Below are 20,391 nucleotides of genomic sequence, written 5' to 3' on the forward strand. Positions count from 1 at the left end.
TATACTCCTATCCCTACATCTCCTCCTGCTCAAAATGTTGATACTACTCCAACCAAAGTTCAGTCTTCTACTGTTGTTGGTGAAAGTAGTAAGAACAAGAATAAGATGACTTATTCAGATGATACTGGACCCAAGAACACTACACCACTCACTCCATCAAAGGTTTCACTACCTGATGATGATCCTATTTCTGAAGAATCGGAAGATGATATTAGTTCTCCATAGTTTCAGATTCAAACAAACTTAGGAGATAATCTAAATGTTGATCTGATTCCTCAACATAGAATAAATAAGGCTCATCCAATTGAGAACATTCTTGGTGATGCTTCAAAGCGTGTTCGAACTAGAAATTAATTGAATAAAGAGATGACTAGTTTGTTTTGCAAAGTGAAGGACTCCGGTTTGATAAATGAGTGTTTGTATTCTGGTTTCATTTCACAAGAAGAACCTAAAAATGTTAAGGTGGCTCTTCAAGATCCTTGTTGGGTTGAAGCTATGCAAGAAGAATTAGCTCAATTTGAGAAACTTGGAGTATGGGAGTTAGTTGATGTGCCTAGAGGTAAAGAACCGATTGAAACTCGTTGGGTATTCAAATGCAAACGAGATGACAAAGGGATCGTTACAAGGAATAAGGCACATTTATTTGTTCAGGGGTTTGCACAACGAGATGGATATGACTATAATAAAACTTTTGCACCAGTTGCTAGGATTGAAGCTATAAGGTTATTTTTAGCCTATGCTAGTTTCAAAGGGATAAAGGTGTATCAGTTAGACGTTAAGAGTACTTTCTTATATGGTGAAGTTAAAGAAGAAGTTTATGTTCACCAACCACCGATGTTTGAAGATCCTAACTATCCAAGAAGAGCATATCGACTTGATAAGGCTCTTTATGGATTGCATCAAGCACCCAGGGTGTGGTATGAAACGTTGTCGACACATTTGTTGACAAATGGTTTTACAAGAGGTTCAATAGACAGCACTTTGTTTATCAAATGGCGGAAGCGAGATTATTTGATTGTACAAGTTTGTGTTGATGATATTATTTTTGGTTCATCTAACACTAAGATGTGCAAAGAATTCGAAATGAGCATGAAAAATGAGTTTGAAATGAGTGCTATGGGAGAACTTCAAATTTTCCTCGGACTGCAAGTTGATCAAAGGAAAGATGGATTTTTCATACACCAGCCTAAGTATGTCGATGACATCTTGGAGAGGTTTCAAATGTTCGAGTCCAAGACATATGGTACTCCTATTCAGCAGAATCATGAATTAGGGGTTCTCAATCCTAAAGATGAACTTGTGGATGCAACTTATTATCGTGCTATCATTGGCTCATTGATGTATCTGACCACTTCGTGTCCAGATATTATGTTTGTTGTTTGTCTCTGTGCTAGATTTCAAGCTAGTCCGAAAGAGTCACATTTGGTTGCAACAAACCGTATTCTACGTTATATGAAAGGAAACCAAGGGCTTGGTCTATGGTATCCTATGGGAGGAACGTTTGACTTTGTTGCATATACTGATTCAGAATTTGGAGGTTGTAACAATGACAGGAAGTCTACTACTGGAGGTTGTCAGTTCTTAGGAGGAAGATTAGTATCGTGGCAGTGCAAGAAGCAGACATGTGTTGCTCAGTCTTCAAGTGAAGCAAAGTATATGGCTGCTGGTAGCTGTTGTTCCCAGGTATTGTGGATTCAGCAACAACTGCGAGACTACGATATGGATTTTCTTGATACTCCTATTAAGATAGACAATAAGTCAGCTATAGATATTACAAATAACCCTGTCATGCATAAAGTCACCAAGCATATTGATATTAGGCATCATTTCTTGCGTGACTGTGCCCAAAAGAAGTTAACTCATTTGGAAAAAGTTATAACCAATGATAATTTAGCTGATTTGTATACCAAAGCATTTGATAATACTCGCTTTGAGAAGCTGATTCTTCTCAATGGTATGAAGAATGTTGATTTGTATTAAATGTCTCAAAAAATTAATTCTTTTTAATTTTTTTAGTTTTCCTCCCAAGATAATGTTATCATAATCTTATCTTAATCTTAATCTTAATATATACTATAAGACAGTTGAACTAATGACTTATTAACCAATCAAATCGCTCAATTTCATCAAATTAATTGTTGCTTATGTTATCATGTAGATAAACTATAAATGAAAAATCATAATAATCATTATCCAAATATATTATTATATTAGTATATATATTAATTTATAAAAAAAAAAGTCTCATTAATTTACAGCTTTTTGTTTTCCATCAATAACTTACACTTTTCAACCCTGAATATTTAATTTATATTTATTTTTAATCATCAACTTGAGAGAATTTTTTAAGATTTACAATTATTTAATTAATAAAAAAAATTTCATCATAATCTCTCAATAAAAAAGGTGCATAATTTTATCTTTATTTATATATTAGTTTTGTGTATTACTGTTTAAAGTTAGAATTGTCACTCAAATCAAAGGTCCTGATTGTTATCAAAGAAAATGAAAACAATCATAATTGTTATCTGATTATCATAGAACAGATGATTAGAAATTAACCTATTCGTGTTCTAGACCTGCATCATGATCAAATACATATGCTTGAATGTCAACTACAGGATCACAAGTATCTTTATATTTTAATTATTAATTATCTTTCATAATAATATCACATTGCGAGTAAAACTGGTTTCAAAAAATTAACTAACAAAGTGAAAATCGAACGTGTACCTTTGCGCAAATCTTCCAATAATATTATTAATATAATATTATTAATAAGATTATTATTATTATTTAGGGTTTAAAGTAAAACCCCTCTAGGATCGCACACTAGACACCTCTATACCGTATGCTAATACCCCGATCACGAACCAAACAACCATTTGTTTATCTCCCTTATCTCGAAAATCCCATAAACCGAGAACCATTTGTTGCTATGAAGCAAATTATACCACAATTAATGCTAATCATTAATTGTACAAGCTTCCATATGGTAGTTCGAATAGCATAAAACCGAACACTCCTTTGTGGGTTTCGGTCGAAAATCCCATAAACCGAGAACCATTTGTTGCTATGAAGCAAATTATACTACAATTAATGCTAATCATTAATTGTACAAGCTTCCATATGGTAGTTCGAATAGCATAAAACCGAACACCCCTTTGTGGGTTTCGGTCGACTTAAGAGGGAAAGAAAGAGAGAATTTCTTATGTGAAGAAATTAAAAATTCTTAGAATTAGCTCTCTCTATATAGGTTTAATTATTAAGGATTTCAACTTGATGGACAAGGTAATCTTCAAGGCTTTCAAGCCTTGAAATTTTCGGCCCTATGGTGGAAATTAGGAAGTTTTCATAATTCCTAATTTTCACTTAAATCCTTCTCTTTTAATTAGTTAAACATTATTAACCCCTTAATATAGTTTAATGAATTATTTCGTGATTACATTAATTAATATATTACTTTAATATACTAATTAATAATATAGAGTTACCGTGTCATTTCGTGTGGCCCCGTAAGCTTAAATTATTTCTGGACATGCGATTTATTATAACATGATCACATTCCAACACCAACTTTTTGATATGGAAATAATGAAATATAGAATGTATAATGGATTTATGGACTTTTAATGGGTTTTCCAGACATTTGTCGTTACAATATGACGTTATATTTACTAGAAAGCCCAATATAGGGGGTGTTTGTTTTAGGCTTTTAGCTTTTATTCGAGTATTTATAGGCTTTTTAGCCTATTTTAAATAAAATTAAATAAGCTAGTTTAGAATTAGATGGAATTTTGTATAAGCCAATTTTTAGAAGCTATTTTAACAATGTTCTTTCTCACAAACACAATGAGAAAAAGAGCTGCTTTTATATAAGCTAAAAAACAAATCCAAACACTAGATACTAATTTAACAAGCTTATAAAACTAGGCAAGAAACTTTTTTTTCCAAATAAGCATAAGCCAGAATATGAAAACTAGGCTAAACACCCCCATAATTTGAAACTTTAAACTTTTTCGAGTGATTTTAATGGGTTTTCCAAGTTTTGAATCAACCCTTCCCGCAACCAAAAGTTTGTTTTAAGAGCAACCCGGATACCGATCCATTTTGCATTGGCCTGGTCCGGTACACTTCGTGTTCGATCGGATCATTTTCAGTCCTGTTTTGGTATCCTTTGCACAACCCTATTGGGGACAAACATTAAGATATCACTAGACACCAACAAAGTTTTTGTTTATGCAATTTATCAAACAAGCAAACTTTCACATCAACATAACTTTTTGGGTACGAATATTACAAAGGCGGAAACATGTTGAAGTAAGAGTAATGGTGCACCATAGATGCATCAAAAAGGTCAGCATATGACACCAATAATATAGTAATTATTTATTTATATATTATATCGGTATATATAACTTACACATAGTATGAACACCTTTAAATACTTACTAATTTCATCACCCCATGACATCATAATCTAATGTGGACAAGATCTTTTGTTGACACATTGGATTTTATGACATCAACAATTGATCTCGGAGAATGATATTTAAAGTTATGAGAGCTTGTAAACTTTGGATGTTCCAGAAAATACCTCTTTTGTTTCGGTAACCACCTTTTTGGCAGTTTAAGTAAAACCAATCGACCTATTTTAGCCAAAAATAGCTTAATAACCACATTGTGTTACATATTATTACTAGTTTTAGCTATAATTGTCAATTGTAATACTAGAGGGTACTAAAATGTAAATAGATGGAGAGCGGGAAAATCTGTTGAATTACACCATCTATCGATATAAATACCATATCTTGTAATATCCAATACATCAATAAAACAAATCATTTCTCAATTCTCTAATTTCTGTTCTATCAGTGGTATCAGAGCCACCGCTCTTCGGCGGCGCTTCCGATCCATTTCATCTTCTCCGGTAACTATTCCGGCAATCACCAACACAAAAGTTCACAAATTCCCAAATCATAATGACAACTACAATGCGAAATCAAGAAGTCGAACGCCTTACAAAAGATAATGAACGACTTTCTAAAGAAGTCAATAAAGCACAAGACACCATTATGTCATTGCAAACCGCCATGGATGCTTTGACCAGAGATGTAGCAGAGATGCGGCGGTTACGGCAAGATCGTAATCAAGATGTGGTACACCATCAGTATGAAAGGTAACAACATAATTACAAAGATGAATTTCCCCGAATTAGATGGTGATGACGTGGAAGGATGGGTTTATCGTTGTGAACATTTCTTCACCATTAACGATACACCAGAAATCAAGAAGGTGCGATATGCAGCAATTCATATGAGAGGCAGAGCTCTGCAATGGCATCAAGCATACATGAAGACATTAGGGAAGACGATGGAAGAGGTAACATGGGATACCTATTCAAGATCAGCATTGGCCAGATTCACAACAACAATGGTGGATGATGCAATGGGAGCACTCAAAGCTCTGACCCAAACGGGAGAACTTGACAGTTATTGCGATGAATTTGATGCTCTACTAACCAAGGTAAATCTTCCAGAAGAGTATACTGTTAGTATTTTTATTGAGGGGTTGAAACCTGAAATTAAATGCAATATTTGTATGTTCAAACCCAAAACTCTTATAGATACATATTCCTTGGCAAGAATGCAAAATGAAGCAAACAAAACTATGGGTATTCGTGGGACAAAGAACAATGAGGGTGGGTATAAATCTTTTGGATCAGGAAATAATTTCCCAACTAATGCTGCCAAACAACCTCTTTTACCCACACCAAATGTACCACAATTGTCTGCCCCACCCCCAAAACCAGGTTATAAATCTATGACTACCAAATTTATGGAAGAAAAGAGGGCAAAGGGGGAATGTTTCTATTGTAATGAGAAATTTGTGCAAGGTCATACTAGAGTATGTAAAGGGAAGAAGCAGTTGTTTCTAATAGAGGTTGAAGAGGGAATGAAGGAAGTTGAGGAAATAGAACAACAGCTTTGTATGGAACAGTTTGCATAAGGGGAACCCCAAATCTCTTTAAATGCATTAATGGGTATTCCTTCTTATTCTACCATGCAAGTTGCAGGTACTATTGAAACTAGAAGGTTACATATATTGATTGACAGTGGGTCAACCCACAACTTTATGAGTAACTCGTTAGCTTTTAAGATAAGATGTCCACTCCTTAAGGCTCCTGATGTGTGAAATCGAGTTTAATAATTTATAACAAGATCTACCGTTTACTGTCTACCACACACTTACGGGCAGTGTACCCGTTCGTATGTAATATAGTTAATGAGTAAGACCAGGATCGAACACAAGGACTAAATGTTGTACTTAAGGTTGTAAAAATGTAAATCAAGAGAAAGTTTGGTTTGTGACCGAGTTATCACTTTGCGTTTCAGAAAGCTAATTAATCGACAAGTAAAATAAATTAAATACTCAACCGGTGTCAATCGAGAGTATGCGAAAATAGTTTGAGTTGTAACGAATAATTAAAAAGCCATCTATGTCGAATCCGCTACACAAGAAGTTTAGGTTGCATATGGTTTAAGCTCAAAATTCAATATTGTTGGTGACAATAATCGTGACAAGACTAAAACACACCCGGCGTGCACTCCGGTTGTAAAATCGGCTCAATCACCTAGCCAATTCAATTCCTTGCAACAAGTGGTACCACCAACCTTATTACACTTCCTTGAACTAACTAGTTTGTTTGACTACTTAAATAACAATTTTATCTTTGTGAAAGAAACGTGGTACCACCAACCGTTAAATTCACTTAACAAATTAATTTCTATTAAACTTATATTCTTTACTATCATACCATGACCTAGCAAAAATTGTTCATAGACAAACAACTAGAATAATACTTGCATTCAACTAGTACCACTATTGAAGAACACAAATTTAAGTAGAAGAAATCACTTCATTAAGATCTTGACAAAATGTTAAGTAAAACCAACTTGAATTCAAAATACTATGCAACCATAATCAATTGTTTCACTTCATCTTCATAGATGTATAAGGAGTTAGCTACTCATAATGTTAAAAGCTAAAGATTGAAGTAGAAAGGAAGACATAATGTACCCAATATAGAGAACGAATCCAAATCGAAGTTACAATTGAGCTACAATGAGTAACAATAGCTAAAATTAATCTTCAAGTCTTCAAAATGATGTTGGAGTAGTGAAAAACTATTAAAAACCTTTGAAAATCGGTTGGAGTATAAGTATGTGAGCTAAAGTGTCCCAGACTAGGGTTTGGGTGGAGTGGTGGATGGTATTTATACCCCAGGAGAGAGAAAATGGTGATGTCAGGCAGAACTCGCGCCGCTAGCTCCTTCAGGCCAAAGTTCTGACTTCGAAAGTGCCCAACTCGCGCCGCTAGGGTCCCTTCTCGCGCCGCTACTGGGTTGAAAACCTGGCTCGTGCCGCAAGAGGGCCTAATCGCGCCGCTAGGGACTTCAGTGAAAAGTTCTGTCTTGAAAATCCACAAATCGCGCCGCGACCTGCATTTCTCGCACCGCGACTGGGTTGAATTACCCTGGATCGCGTCGCGAGTCACCCTCCTCGCGCCGCGAGGTCTTGCAGGGATTTGCCGTTTCAGCTTCGTTCTTCTTTGGTTAGTGCATATGGACCATTTCTGAGCTATTTTCTACCATTTGGGGCAATATACCTGCTTTAGGCCTGAAACCACTTGCAAATACCATAATACACCACAAAACAAGTATAAATGGCTATAAAACTAGTACAAATCGTCCAATTCGGTGTAGGGAAACATGTACAATTTGAGGCTTATCAGCTCCTGATACGAAGGTAGCTATAGCCAATGGAAATGATATGGAATGTGCACAGTTTTGTAGAGATTTCTCATGGATGATGCAGGGTAATTGGTTTAAGGATGATATGCTAGTGATTGAGTTAAGGAATTATGATATAGTTTTGGGAATCCAGTGGTTAGAAACCTTAAATGATATTGTTTGAAATTTTAGGGATTTAACAATGAAGTTCATTGTTAATGGCCAATCTATTGAATTCAAAGATATTAGGCATAATGGAATTAAGTTGTGTTCCATGGAAAGAATTACCAGTTGGATGCAAGACCAAAACAATTTGGCTCAAGCTCAACTGTTCACAATGGAAAATGTTGGAAATAAAACTCAATTATACCAACGAGTAGTGACTAAGAGAAAATTAGATAAGAAGTTGGAAGAATTATTAGTGCAGTATGCTGATATATTTGAAGTTCCACATGGCCTGCCTCCTAGCAGACCATGTGATCATAGAATCCATTTGAACCTCAAACCTTATAGATACCCTGTTGCTCAAAAAGATGTTATTGAAAAAATGACCCAAGAGTTATTAGATACAGGAGTTATAAGGAACAGTAACAACTCATTTGCTGCACCTGTGGTATTGGTTAAAAAGAAAGATGGAACATGGAGAATGTGCATAGACTATAGAAGGTTGAATGAGGCCACAATTAAAGATGTTTTTCCAATTCCATTGATAGAGGAACTACTGGATGAATTAAAGGGTGCCACTATTTTTTCAAAATTGGACGTGAGGTCAAGATACCATCAAGTTAGGATTGCATGAGGAAGATATATACAAGACAGCTTTTAAAACTCATCAGGGTCACTTTGAATTTTTAGTACTTCCTTTTGGCTTAACCAATGCACCAGCAACCTTCCAAGCACTAATGAATGATACATTTAAGGAGGTTTTAAGGAAATGTGCATTAGTGTTTTTTTATGATATATTGGTTTGCAGTCATAACAGCCACCAACATTTGCAAGATTTAGAATGTGTGATGCAGCTCATGAGATCTCATTCATTAAAGGCAAAAAAGAGTAAGTGCTCTTTTGCAGGAAAAAAAATTGAATATCTGGGTCATATTATTACAAAAGAAGGAGTTGCCACAGATCCTGCAAAATTAGTTGCAATAAAGGAATGCCCCATACCAACAACTGTCAAACAGTTAAGGGGTTTTTTGGGACTTGCAGGATATTGTAGAAGGTTTATTAGGCATTTTGGAATAATTGCTAAGTCATTAACAGATTTGTTAAAAAAAGACAACTTCAAATGGTGTGAGGGAGCTCAGTTGGCCTTTGATCAGTTGAAGGAAGCACTCAGTAATCCACCAGTTTTGCAACTTCCAGATTTCAGTAAACCATTTGTGATTGAGACTGATGCCTCTTCTAAAAGGTATGGGAGCAGTTTTGATGCAAGATGGCCATCCTTTGGCTTTTATTAGCAAATCTCTATCAGTGAGACAACAGGCTTGGTCAGTATATTTAAAAGAATTGATGGCCATTATTATGGCAGTGGAACAGTGGCATCATTATTTGGCAACAAACCATTTTGTGATAAGAACTGATCACAAAACTCTGAAGCATTTACTGGAGCAAAAGATAGTAACACCACTGCAGGAGAAATGGTTGTCAAAGTTACTAGGGTATGATTGTGAAATAGTATATAAGAAGGGAGTAGAGAACTCTGCAGCTGATGCATTGTCTAGAATGGAAGGGTTGGATTTGTTTGAATTAGGAATAAGTTCAGTAGATGCTCTTTTGTGGGGAAAAAATATTCAGAAGTCTTGGCAAAATGATCCTTTAACTAAGGATCTCATTCAAAAATTGGAAGGTGGAGCACAGATTCCACATAAATCCATAAATCATGGGATGGGAAAATGCTTAAAAGGAAAAATAAGCTAATTGTGGCTAAGGACCCAATTTTAAGGAATGAAATTATTTTAGTCTTTCATTCCTCACCAATGGGTGGTCACTTTGGTGTAATCCCTACTTTGACCAGGATAAATGATTATTTTTACTGGAAGGGTTGTTATAAGGATGTACGACAGTTTGTGAAGAAATGCTATACTTGTCAAAGAGCTAAATATGAACCAGTTGCATACCCTGGATTATTGCAACCTCTGCCCATTCCACAATCTGTTTTTAGTGATATCTCCATGGATTTCATATCTGGCCTTCCAAAAGTTCAGGGAAAAGATACAATGCTAGTTGTGGTGGATAGGCTAACCAAGTTTGGCCATTTCTTATTGCTCAATCACCCATTTACTGTTGCTTCTGTTGCCAAGGTTGTCATGGATAATATTTTCAGCCTACATGGATGCCTAGCTACAATAGTTTCAAACAGGGATCCCATATTTTTGAGTCAATTTTGGCAGGAGTTCATGAAGTTGCAAGGTGTTCAGTTAGCCATGTCATCTGCTTACCATCCCCAATCTGATGGACAGACAGAAGTATTGAATAGGTGTCTTGAAACTTATCTCAGAAGTATGTGCATGGATGCCCCATTAACTTGGGTCAAATGGATTCCTTTAGCACAATGGTGGTACAATACCAATTGGCACTCTGCTATTCAAATGTCACCTTATGAAGCTTTATTTATACATAGAGATAGGGAAGCAATGCTCTTGAAACTGAAGGAGAATTTGAATATGGCAAGGAACCAGATGAAACAATTAGCAGACCATCATAGGTCAGATAGAGAATTTGTTGCAGGGGACTGGGTATATGTTAAACTGCACCCATTTGCTCAACAATAATTGGAGACTCACCACAACAGGAAGTTGTCCCCTAAGTATTTTGGCCCATTTCTGATTTGCAGAAAATAGGAATGGTGGCTTACAAACTGGATTTACCAGCACATGCTCAGATTCATCCAGTTTTCCATGTTTCTTTGCTTAAGAAGGCCAAGGGACCCCATCCATTCATTGTTCCATTACCTACAGGTCCAAGGTTCCTTCTGCAACCTAGATCAGTATTGGATAAGAAAGTGGTTAAGAGAGGAAATAAATCAGCTATGAAGATTCTGATCCACTGGGAAGGATTGCCAATTGAAGATGCTTCTTGGGAATTCCTTGATGACATGAAGCTCAGATTTCCAAAATTCCATTTTTGAGGACAAAAATATTGGATGGGGGAAGTATTGTCACATATTAATACTAGTTTTAGCTATAATTGTCGATTGTAATACTAGAGGGTACTAAAATGTAAATAGATGGAGAGCGGGAAAATCTGTTGAAAGGCAGTTACACCATCGATATAAATACCATATCTTGTAATATCCAATACATCAATAAAACAAATCATTTCTCAATTCTCTAATTTCTGTTCTATCACATTGGATTAGCCCATATGTAAGAAAACAAACTATATCCCAATGAAAACATCAAAGACGCAAATTTTCAAGCGCAAACATTGTCTAGAATGGACGAATAGTAGAAGTAGCAACAAAAAAAATGAAAGTCTAGCCATAGGCATTGTGCAACTCCTAATGTCAAAATACATGTCAAGCAAACAAGAAGCACTTCAAGGTTTCAGCACAACAATTCCATCTCTAGAGCCTGTCATAGCATATAGAAACATGGTCAAATTTCGAACAATTTATACTGAGAGCTATGATAGATGTAGGTAACTTACATTGCTCGTAAAAATTTTTTGCTAGCATTCGCATTACCAAGCTTTCTTCTAGGAGCCCTTCAAGCATATCTCGCCTTTTACAGGCTTCAATTGCAATTTTATCCAGGTTTTCTGCCTCAGCAACTAAGCGAGCTGCAGCTTCTTCCGGAGTTTCTGTAGAAATGGGTGTTACAGAAGCCTCCTGCGCATTTTGTTCCTCGTTACAGTTGTCAATGTTAGTTGGGACAATATCCTCTTCTTGGGATGTTTCAGCACCCAAGAATGCACCCCTGAGCTTGTAGCAATTGTTCACCTGCATATTAATTGAATTTTAAAATGTTATACAAGGAGTTCACACATATCTAACAAGCTGAATGTCACATCTTACTGAGGTGGTGGTTATAAATGTTCACAAAACATATCTAATAACAAACTAGCATCTAACCAAGAAACCATCTCCAAAGTGGCCTAGTGGTAAGACGTCGTGCATGTCTCAAAAGAGACCCAGGTTCAAAACTCACTCGGTAAACATCTTGGGGACAGGGAAGAAAGTTTGGGAAATGGCCACGGGAATACCGGTAAGGCGCGTATATTAAAGCCAAAGGCTCAACGTTACCCGCGTAGCCTGCAGTCCTGCAAAGTATCTTTCCCCGTATACCCATTTAACATCTAACCAATAAATAAGTTTTCAGTTGGATGTACATTCAAAATTGCCAACTACAAAAACAGATACAAGTATCGGGTATAGAAGCAAAAATATATATAATCTAAAAAGGTCATCTGTACAAGGAACCAAACCTAGGAATAAAGACATGCACTCATTGATTAAAGGGTTGCTTACTTTCTGGACTTCTCCTGTCAACACGAGGTTCCTGAGCTTTGAAGTCACTGATTCCCTGAAATTTTCAGGTACCTCATACTTACTCTGCAATAAACATGTGTAAATACCAAGATTCAAAAAAATCAACTATTGAGAAACCTAACTTATCTGAAATAGATTTCTTCACAGTTACTGTCTAATAAGTAAATTCAAATAAGAAAACTTAAATCATTTAAAAGGGGAAGAGACAACCAACAGGTGCTTCCTGCAGAAAGAACCAAACAAAATAAAATGCCTTCTACTACTGCCATTTCAATTAGTATTAACTAGGGGTTAATTTTTCTAGAATATAAAAAAATTCTATAACTGTAGATCCACATTAACATCATTTGCTTAAACTGTACTGTGGCCAAGACAAGTGAAGCAAGGACCTCTGAAGCAAAAATAAAGCAAGATAGATAGCCACTTAAGAGAGAGCTCAGTTCATAAATTAAGTACCGGCTATTACAAAACTACTAGGCCATAACAAAATAAGACATCTAGTCACATTACAGGTAAACCTCCTTATAACCTTACAAACTCACACGCTCACATTTATTCATCTGATAAAGAAACAAACATTAAGGAGTATAGTTTAATCAAACCAAGGACATCAAAAGAGAAGAAGACACAAGACACCATAAACTACTTCAGATATAAACAAATAGAAGTATGATCTGACCTCAATAAAGTTCAGAATATCATTGATGTCAAGCCCATTTGGATCTTCGAAGGAGGAAAGAGCCTCCATAATAACAGCCTTGTAACTGGTTAAAGAGTAATAAATTTAAAATAAGATGTAACTTCAATGCAGAAAAGATCGGAATTCATCATCTAAACTCTAAAGTATAACTAAGTATTTCAAGTAGCTGGAAAAAGGCAAACACTATAAGAAAGAAGCATGAAAAGAACATACTCGGGGGACATTATTGTATCTGGTGAGCTTCTAGAAGGTCCAGCTTCACTGCCATATTCAAGGAGCAGAGCGGCAGCTGAAGGTTCCAGGGAACTCAAGGGTGGATTTGAAGTAACACACACTATCTTGGGAGCTCTAACACTACTTGCATTCAAGTTACGCCATTTGTCCTGCACATCATAATTGTAATAAACTAATCCACGCCAAGAGGAAGCCCGGCAGAAACACAAACTCTAGAGAGATAAGATATTTTTCCTCTCTTCCAATAAAGGGAAGAAATGGTACATCCATGTACATACCCAACCCCTAACTGAGAGAGCTTTCATGAAAAAAACCTTGCTCTGTGAAAATTCATTGACAAAATCTACATTTAAAGGTGTATCTTGCAATAAGGTAACATATTTAGATCTACATCTCTATCAAGAATAAAGTAATCCAAACATTACTTATTTATCATGAAACCAATATTTCACTTCAAAATGGCATAATGACAATTCGATTACAAAGTTATATATACCAGCATATATCAGGGTCAGAGTAAAACAGAATCTAGACCTTTCCATTAATGATGAAAGATATAAAAAGGGGTTTGCAAGTAGACAAGTGAGAAGGGAAAATTAAATAGGGGTTACAAGTTTACAACTATGGTGTTAGGGGGGAAAAAGAAACCTTGAGATCAACGTTCGACCGATCAGAAAAGCAAGATGCAAATTGGGGATCGTCAACTATGGTTTTCCATTTTCCCTGGCCGTACTTTTCCACACCCGCAATCAAAGCTTCCTCTTCCTCCATCGTCCATCGATGCTTTTGTCTTACCATTTTATTGTTTCGGGAGCTGTAGGGATTGAGAGGGGACTATAGAGGTCGAAAGGGGCAGGAAGCCCTTATTTATTGATTTCTATTATGTTTACGGGTGGTTCATTCACTAGCCCTATAGAAGTATTATTCCAACCGTTAGATAGATAATCCAAGGACACGACATATAATCAATCAATAAAATCACATCCAGCGGTGGCTATGAAGTATCCTTATGTTTGGACCAAGTGCAGCCGTTAGATCAATATGTCAATAACATGAAACACAAGGCTATTGCGGAAACGCATCATTGTGTCTATGAGAAAAGAAAGCTCATAGAAGGGATAATTATCAAAGGCTCCGGGATTACTCAATGTGCAAAGGCCTCTTATGGGAGAAAAGAAAAAACATATGGCATTTAAATTAAACTTTACCATTCAAAAAATCATAAACCATTCAACCAAAAAACTTGAAAACAAATTGTTCATAAATTAAAAACAAAGAACTAAAAACCAGATTGTTCAAACCAACATCACCATCTGGATTGTTGTCTCTAACAAACTAAAATAAAAAAAGACATAGATTACTGACCTGATTAGATGATGGCAGACTTCATAGCTATATACAAGAAATATATACTGTAAAAAAAAAATACAAAGATAAAACATAAGATAAAAGAAGTAAGCTGACTCGATTATTAGAAGATAGATAGATGAATTTGCAAGTTTATAGACCTGATATTTATTTAAGGTAGTTCGAATCACAAGACAAAAAATAATCGCATGACATGATGATGGACTTGGGCTTTAGGCAACAAAGCGCCCCTGTTGGGCCTCGGCGGACGGACGGTGTTTCTTTCTTTCTTTCATGGAAGTGAAGATCAAATTATTGATGAAATAAATACAAGTTTGTTTCAAAATAAATCAAACTCATTCAGTTGTTATTTGCATACATACATATATCAAATGTCGAATGAATTAAGGAAAGAACTAAAAACAACAGATATTATAAGATGAAGCGTGTACAAGGATACTGAGTATATAGAATAGAATCCTTAATTTAGAGAGAGAAGGAGTAACTCACAAACCATTTTGGGTCAAATATCCCACAGACAACAAAGTTCATGGATCAGATTATTTATCCAAGGGAAAGGGCATGGCAAAATGGATTCATAAACAGAATGACGACCGACAACAACAACTGTATCCAATCCTGAGCGGGGTAAAGAGAATGACTGTTTGAATAAAGACCTCCGGCCAAGCCGACTAAGGTGGAAAAAGAACTCCATCTATTGGGAGAATATAATGTCATCTAACGAGGAGGTTGTGTTGCGTTTGGTGTTAGATTTGTCTACCTCTACAATGGTAATAAGCTTTAACACATTTTTTTTTGTTAATTAATCCATCTGTCTTCAATCTATTAAAAAGTTGTACGACTAATTTTTTATCGTTAAAAATTGTCATTTATCAACCAATCTATCATTGGAATTGTCCTTATAAGCACTCATTTATTCATAAGCCTAAATTTAACATATATACAACAACAAAAAAAAAAAAATTTGCTATTTTTTATTATAAAGATTTATTTGCTACTATAAATGATACTTAAGTGTAATTTTATTTACGAAATGTGAAAGGTGTGTATAGAAGGCAATAACAATCAAGGAGTACCAAATCCAGGTCGAGTCGTTAATGCAAAACATAAAATGTATGGCTTTTCTTTGGTCTATGAATAGAATAAGAATAGAAAATAAAACGGAAACATTAGTTGGATCAATTAGGGTAGATTCAATTTGACATAATTGTTGATTGTAAATTGTATTGGTGGCAGAGGGGATAGCTGCCTCATTCCAATTTTAGTACAATATAATTTTTCAAAATTTAAATGGTATATTTATTTTTTATTTTGCAAAGCTAAGAAAAATAAGTAGGAAATAAATATAAATATTACTTTCGTTGTCAACTTTCATAAACTTATTATTTGGATCTCATTGGTAATCGACAATTAATTTTAAGATATATCTTTTCATTAAGAGATTAAATAAGTCGAGTTGTTTTGATTTTTAATAGAAAGAATGAAGTATAGTTTAAGAAAAAACTTTTGTTGTTTGGTTATGTAAATGTGTAGTACATTATAGTGAAACTGTTTATAGAAAATGTATTTTCTTTCAAATTATTATATATATTTATCACAAAAAATTAAATATAATTATCATAATGTAGAGGAAATATATATTGTAACACCCCGAGCTAGGGCTCGAAATATTACGGAAATCATATAGCACAAGGAGGGATTATCGTAGGCAACTAAATGACATTAATGAATTCGGTGAATCCACAACAAGTCAAATATTCAAACAATGCACAAGGAGCAAATGGCCATCAAAGTTTACAAAAGAGAATTCTAGAGATGGCTATCGATCCTAAGCATTTATCCAAAAGTGGGCGAATGAATCCTTGATCCATAAAGTCTATGCCCGAATCCAAAAGCTACACCAGATCATGCATCACATCCTTGAACCACCTGATTACCTGAAAAGTGTTCTACAAGTCAACACGAGGTTGGTGAGTTCGTAGTGGTGGCCCAAGATGAACCACCGACCATAACCACATATCATAAAAACAAGAACAATCATCACATACAAGTAGTCTTACACGTCATCCAACCAATGCATCACTATATAACAAACGTATAAGAACAATCAATGCAATGTCAATGCCATGATGTGAATGATATGCATGCCAAACCAAAATACATATAATATGTATGGCCATCATGCCATTTATGCAACGATACTCACAGGTCATCACCATGACCATTGTGGCATCTCAAAAACGTCGGCGAATATACGTCTATAAACCCGGATACCAACACCAGTGTATACGTCTATACCTGGATAAACACATTTGTCTCAACAGACAACCAAATCATCTCAAAGCAACCAACACAATGCAAGCCCAACAATCCATCAATCCAACATCCAATAACCAACAATATGATCAAACTATACATACATACACTTGAGAGGGCTTGCTTTCAAAGAGTCCTCGATGTTTGTATACAGGGTGTACCAGCGGCTAACCCTCCACATCTCAAACCTTTTGAAAGCGAAGTCGACTTCCATGTATGTACATCTAACCTAAATATAACCTTTCTCAATACCAACATACACAAAACATTTCAATAATTCATCCATCAATCATCATTCAATCAACAAACAACTAATTCAAACAAATAAACACACAATGTACACTTTTCAGCCCGAATCTCAATAGAGTAGGGAGATACGAACTCACCTTGATTGGCAAAAGAGGCTAATATCGAATTAAGATGAGATTATAAGTGATTATAGTGCTCCACGCGTCCACAACCTAGTAATGTATACAAGACATGCATTATTCACCAAAGACGATTCTCTAACTAGGTTTTAGCTTTGGTTTATGGCTTTGAAAGACTTTCGGGACCCAACATGGTCGTTAGGGAGGTCATGTAATAGTTTGTAACCAAAATGAAGTCGCCCCAAGGTCGCCTCATTCTCAAACATAAGTTATATGTTTATTTAGTTTATGTTAATGTCTTGAATTAGGTTCCAAAGAGGACACCCAACTTTAAACGACTCGTTTGTCATGTGTAGGGCACCAATAAGGTCATAAGAGTACATTCCGGAAAGTTCGGGACGATCCTAGGATGTTAGAACTAAAGCTAGGAAAAAGTTAAGTGATTGAAGCCCCCAACTGCGCCGCAACTTATCGCTGCGCCGCAGCTGAAAAACAGACTCGTGAAGCTACGGGGCAGCTTAACTAGCTGCGCAGCAGCTCACCCAGTTCAGCACCAGCAACACCATTTCGACCCAAACACACCAAAACTAACCCATAACTCATTTTTGACACCCAAAATCGATTTGTGATGCATCAAAACTCAATATGAAGCATAATTAAGCATGTTTACACATGAATAACCCAAACCCACTTCAAAATCTTTCTTCAAAACACCAAACTCAAGCTCAAATTCGGTTTAACCCATTACTAACCCTAGACAAACCCTAATTCGACTTTTGGCCCGATTTGTGACCCGAAAATGTTTTGGCACAACTAGAGATACATTTACTAACATGAAGTGAAGGTCATAGAGTAGAATTTACTTACCAAAAGCTTCACAAATCCTCAAACCCGAATTTTGACTCAAATGAGGTCATTTCTTACACTTTGGAACCCAAGTTTTTGATATGAAGTTAAAATGGTGATAAGATTTATTATTCTTGCATTAACTAAGCTTGAATTTCCATGAACTATGAATTAAATTAGAGAGAGAGTGAAAGGAGAGTGTGTTCTTGGGAGTAAAGAAGAGAGAGAGATAAGAAGAATAAGGGAAGAAAAAGATAAGGTGGGTGGGGGTTGGGTTGACTAAGGTGGGTCATGGGTCAAGACTTTGATCCATGGGTTGACCCGTCAACATAACTAATTAGTTCAAAACCCACGACATAACATCTAGCACACCGTTAACCGGCTCATTGAGTATACAATTAGTCATTTAACCACAAGATGGATTTAAAGATATCATTAACTACTATAATTCATAACATTACACTTAAAGTTAACGGGTCAAAATTCATGGATGTTACATATATATATATGCTAATTATATCCAAAGAAGTATATTTTTGGGTTTCTTGCATTATATGATTGAATGCGTTTTCATTTAATAAGACCTTGTTCGATACATGTAGTCATATTTATATATAAAAAAAACTAATATTTTTAAATATGAGTGTAGACCTGGTGTAGATAACAAATTCTTTTAAGGGTCCATTTTCTATTTTCGAGCTAGGGCCAGTCTTTTCTTTTTCCATTCTCGGATACGACTGTTATAAGTATAACAAATAACTTTTAATTTTGCTCTCTCGCAAAAAATTTCATGGCTCCATCTCTGGTCTGAGTTATATTGCCTATTTGATGGATACTATGTAAATAAAAGTTACCTTCTAGGAAAAAACAAATTAGGTGCAATTTTATTAATCTTATCGAGTTGTAACTACTTAATGTTGTTAGATATACAAGTTAGATGAAATTTCATGCACATTGTAATATTTTATAGTTAAAAAAAAAAACAAAAATCAAATGTTTATTTTGTACAATATATTAAAATATATATATATATATATATATATATATATATATATATAATATGCGGTTTTTATCTAACCTGAATGTCTAACATATTCATTTTTTACTTGTTAACTAGTTAGGTAGTTATATAATTTAGAGTAAATTACTGAAATGGTACCTGTGGTTTGGTCGAAATTACTAGTTTCATACCTGTTAGATTTTAATTACGCCCATCATACTCATGGTTTACAATTTTGCACTCAGAAGGTACCTCACGCTAATGATCGTTAGTTATATCGTTAAGTAACTAACATGCCTTGCACGTGAGGTATGAAACGTGTAATATTATACAAACCACAGGTACCATATGTGTAATGTATAATTATTATTTATCAAAAAAAATTAATTTATAAAAATATTTACTATTTTAAAATAATTTATAAGTATTTCAAATTTACAAAATATATATTATTTCTATGGTATAAAAACATAACTAATATATCATATAGTTAGTTACAATTGATAGTTTATTTTATTTTAATTTTATTAAAATCTCATTGAAATTTTAAGAAAGATAAAAAGAAAAATTCATGTAGGAATATTTTAATATAATACTAAAAAAAGTAACTCAACTGAAAATGATTTTTATTAAACAATCAATTCAATTTTTATAAAAAATTTTTTGCATAGTAATAATTAATTAATGTTTTGGCTAGTAACCAAATGTAAGACGTGGAACTCGAACCTTGGTGAAATAACACAAGAAAAAAAGCATTATTAATGAGCTATCAACCCATTAGTGATAATAATAAATTATTAATATTTTTAAAAATAATAATCTTAGAACTTTAATACAAATTTTTTTTTAAAATATATATATAATATTAATTTTTTTTAATAAATTTATAATAAAATTTGTAAACCAACAATAGTTTTTAAATAAATAAAATAATTTTAGAAGGATAATAGTTTTATTTAAAAAGCATTAAATTTATTATAAAAATAAATATCTTGATAAATAATAAGTGTGATTTACACGGATGGTACCTATGGTTTGTATAATATTATATGTTTCATGCCTCATGTGCAAGGCACATTGGCTACTTAACGATACAACTAACAACTGTCAACTTGAGGTACCTTCCGAGTGCGAAATTGTAAACCATGAGTATGATGGACGTAATTTAAATCTAACATGTATGAAAATAGTAATTTCGACCAAACCATAGGTACCATTTCAGTAATTTACTCTATAATTTATTAAGAGAATAAGTTGTGAATAGTAACTTGTTCATGT

General features: G+C 34.6%; 1 protein-coding gene across 2 annotated transcripts; it reads right to left on the reverse strand.

Annotated features, from left to right (window-relative positions):
* Positions 1–11,034: 11,034 nt before the first annotated feature.
* On the reverse strand, positions 11,035–15,331 carry LOC122588665 (telomere repeat-binding factor 4-like). Of its 2 annotated transcripts, XM_043760825.1 has the most exons (9): positions 15,077–15,331; positions 14,724–14,851; positions 14,581–14,627; positions 13,864–14,125; positions 13,195–13,364; positions 12,961–13,045; positions 12,261–12,344; positions 11,441–11,732; positions 11,035–11,364 (listed from the first exon to the last, which is right to left on the reverse strand). In XM_043760825.1, the coding sequence occupies exons 4-9, from the start codon at positions 14,011–14,013 to the stop codon at positions 11,330–11,332; spliced, it is 816 nt and encodes a 271-aa protein (XP_043616760.1). In that variant the 5' UTR covers positions 14,014–14,125; positions 14,581–14,627; positions 14,724–14,851; positions 15,077–15,331; the 3' UTR covers positions 11,035–11,329. The 2 variants fall into 2 exon arrangements, with proteins under 2 accessions (XP_043616760.1, XP_043616759.1); XM_043760824.1 differs by having other exon boundaries at positions 14,724–15,331.
* Between the last annotated feature and the right edge of the window lie 5,060 nt (positions 15,332–20,391).

This window comes from Erigeron canadensis, chromosome 2 (genome assembly GCF_010389155.1).
Source record: "Erigeron canadensis isolate Cc75 chromosome 2, C_canadensis_v1, whole genome shotgun sequence".
NCBI classification, from domain to species: domain Eukaryota; kingdom Viridiplantae; phylum Streptophyta; class Magnoliopsida; order Asterales; family Asteraceae; genus Erigeron; species Erigeron canadensis.

Coding starts and splice junctions, on each gene's coding strand:
- LOC122588665 (XM_043760825.1), bottom strand. CDS start 14,013: ATGGTAAGACAAAAGCATCGATGGACGATGGAGGAAGAGGAAGCTTTG. Junction 11,733..12,260: donor TGACAGGAGAAGTCCAGAAA/GTAAGCAACCCT, acceptor ATTAATATGCAG/GTGAACAATTGCTACAAGCT. Junction 11,365..11,440: donor AAAAAATTTTTACGAGCAAT/GTAAGTTACCTA, acceptor ATGCTATGACAG/GCTCTAGAGATGGAATTGTT.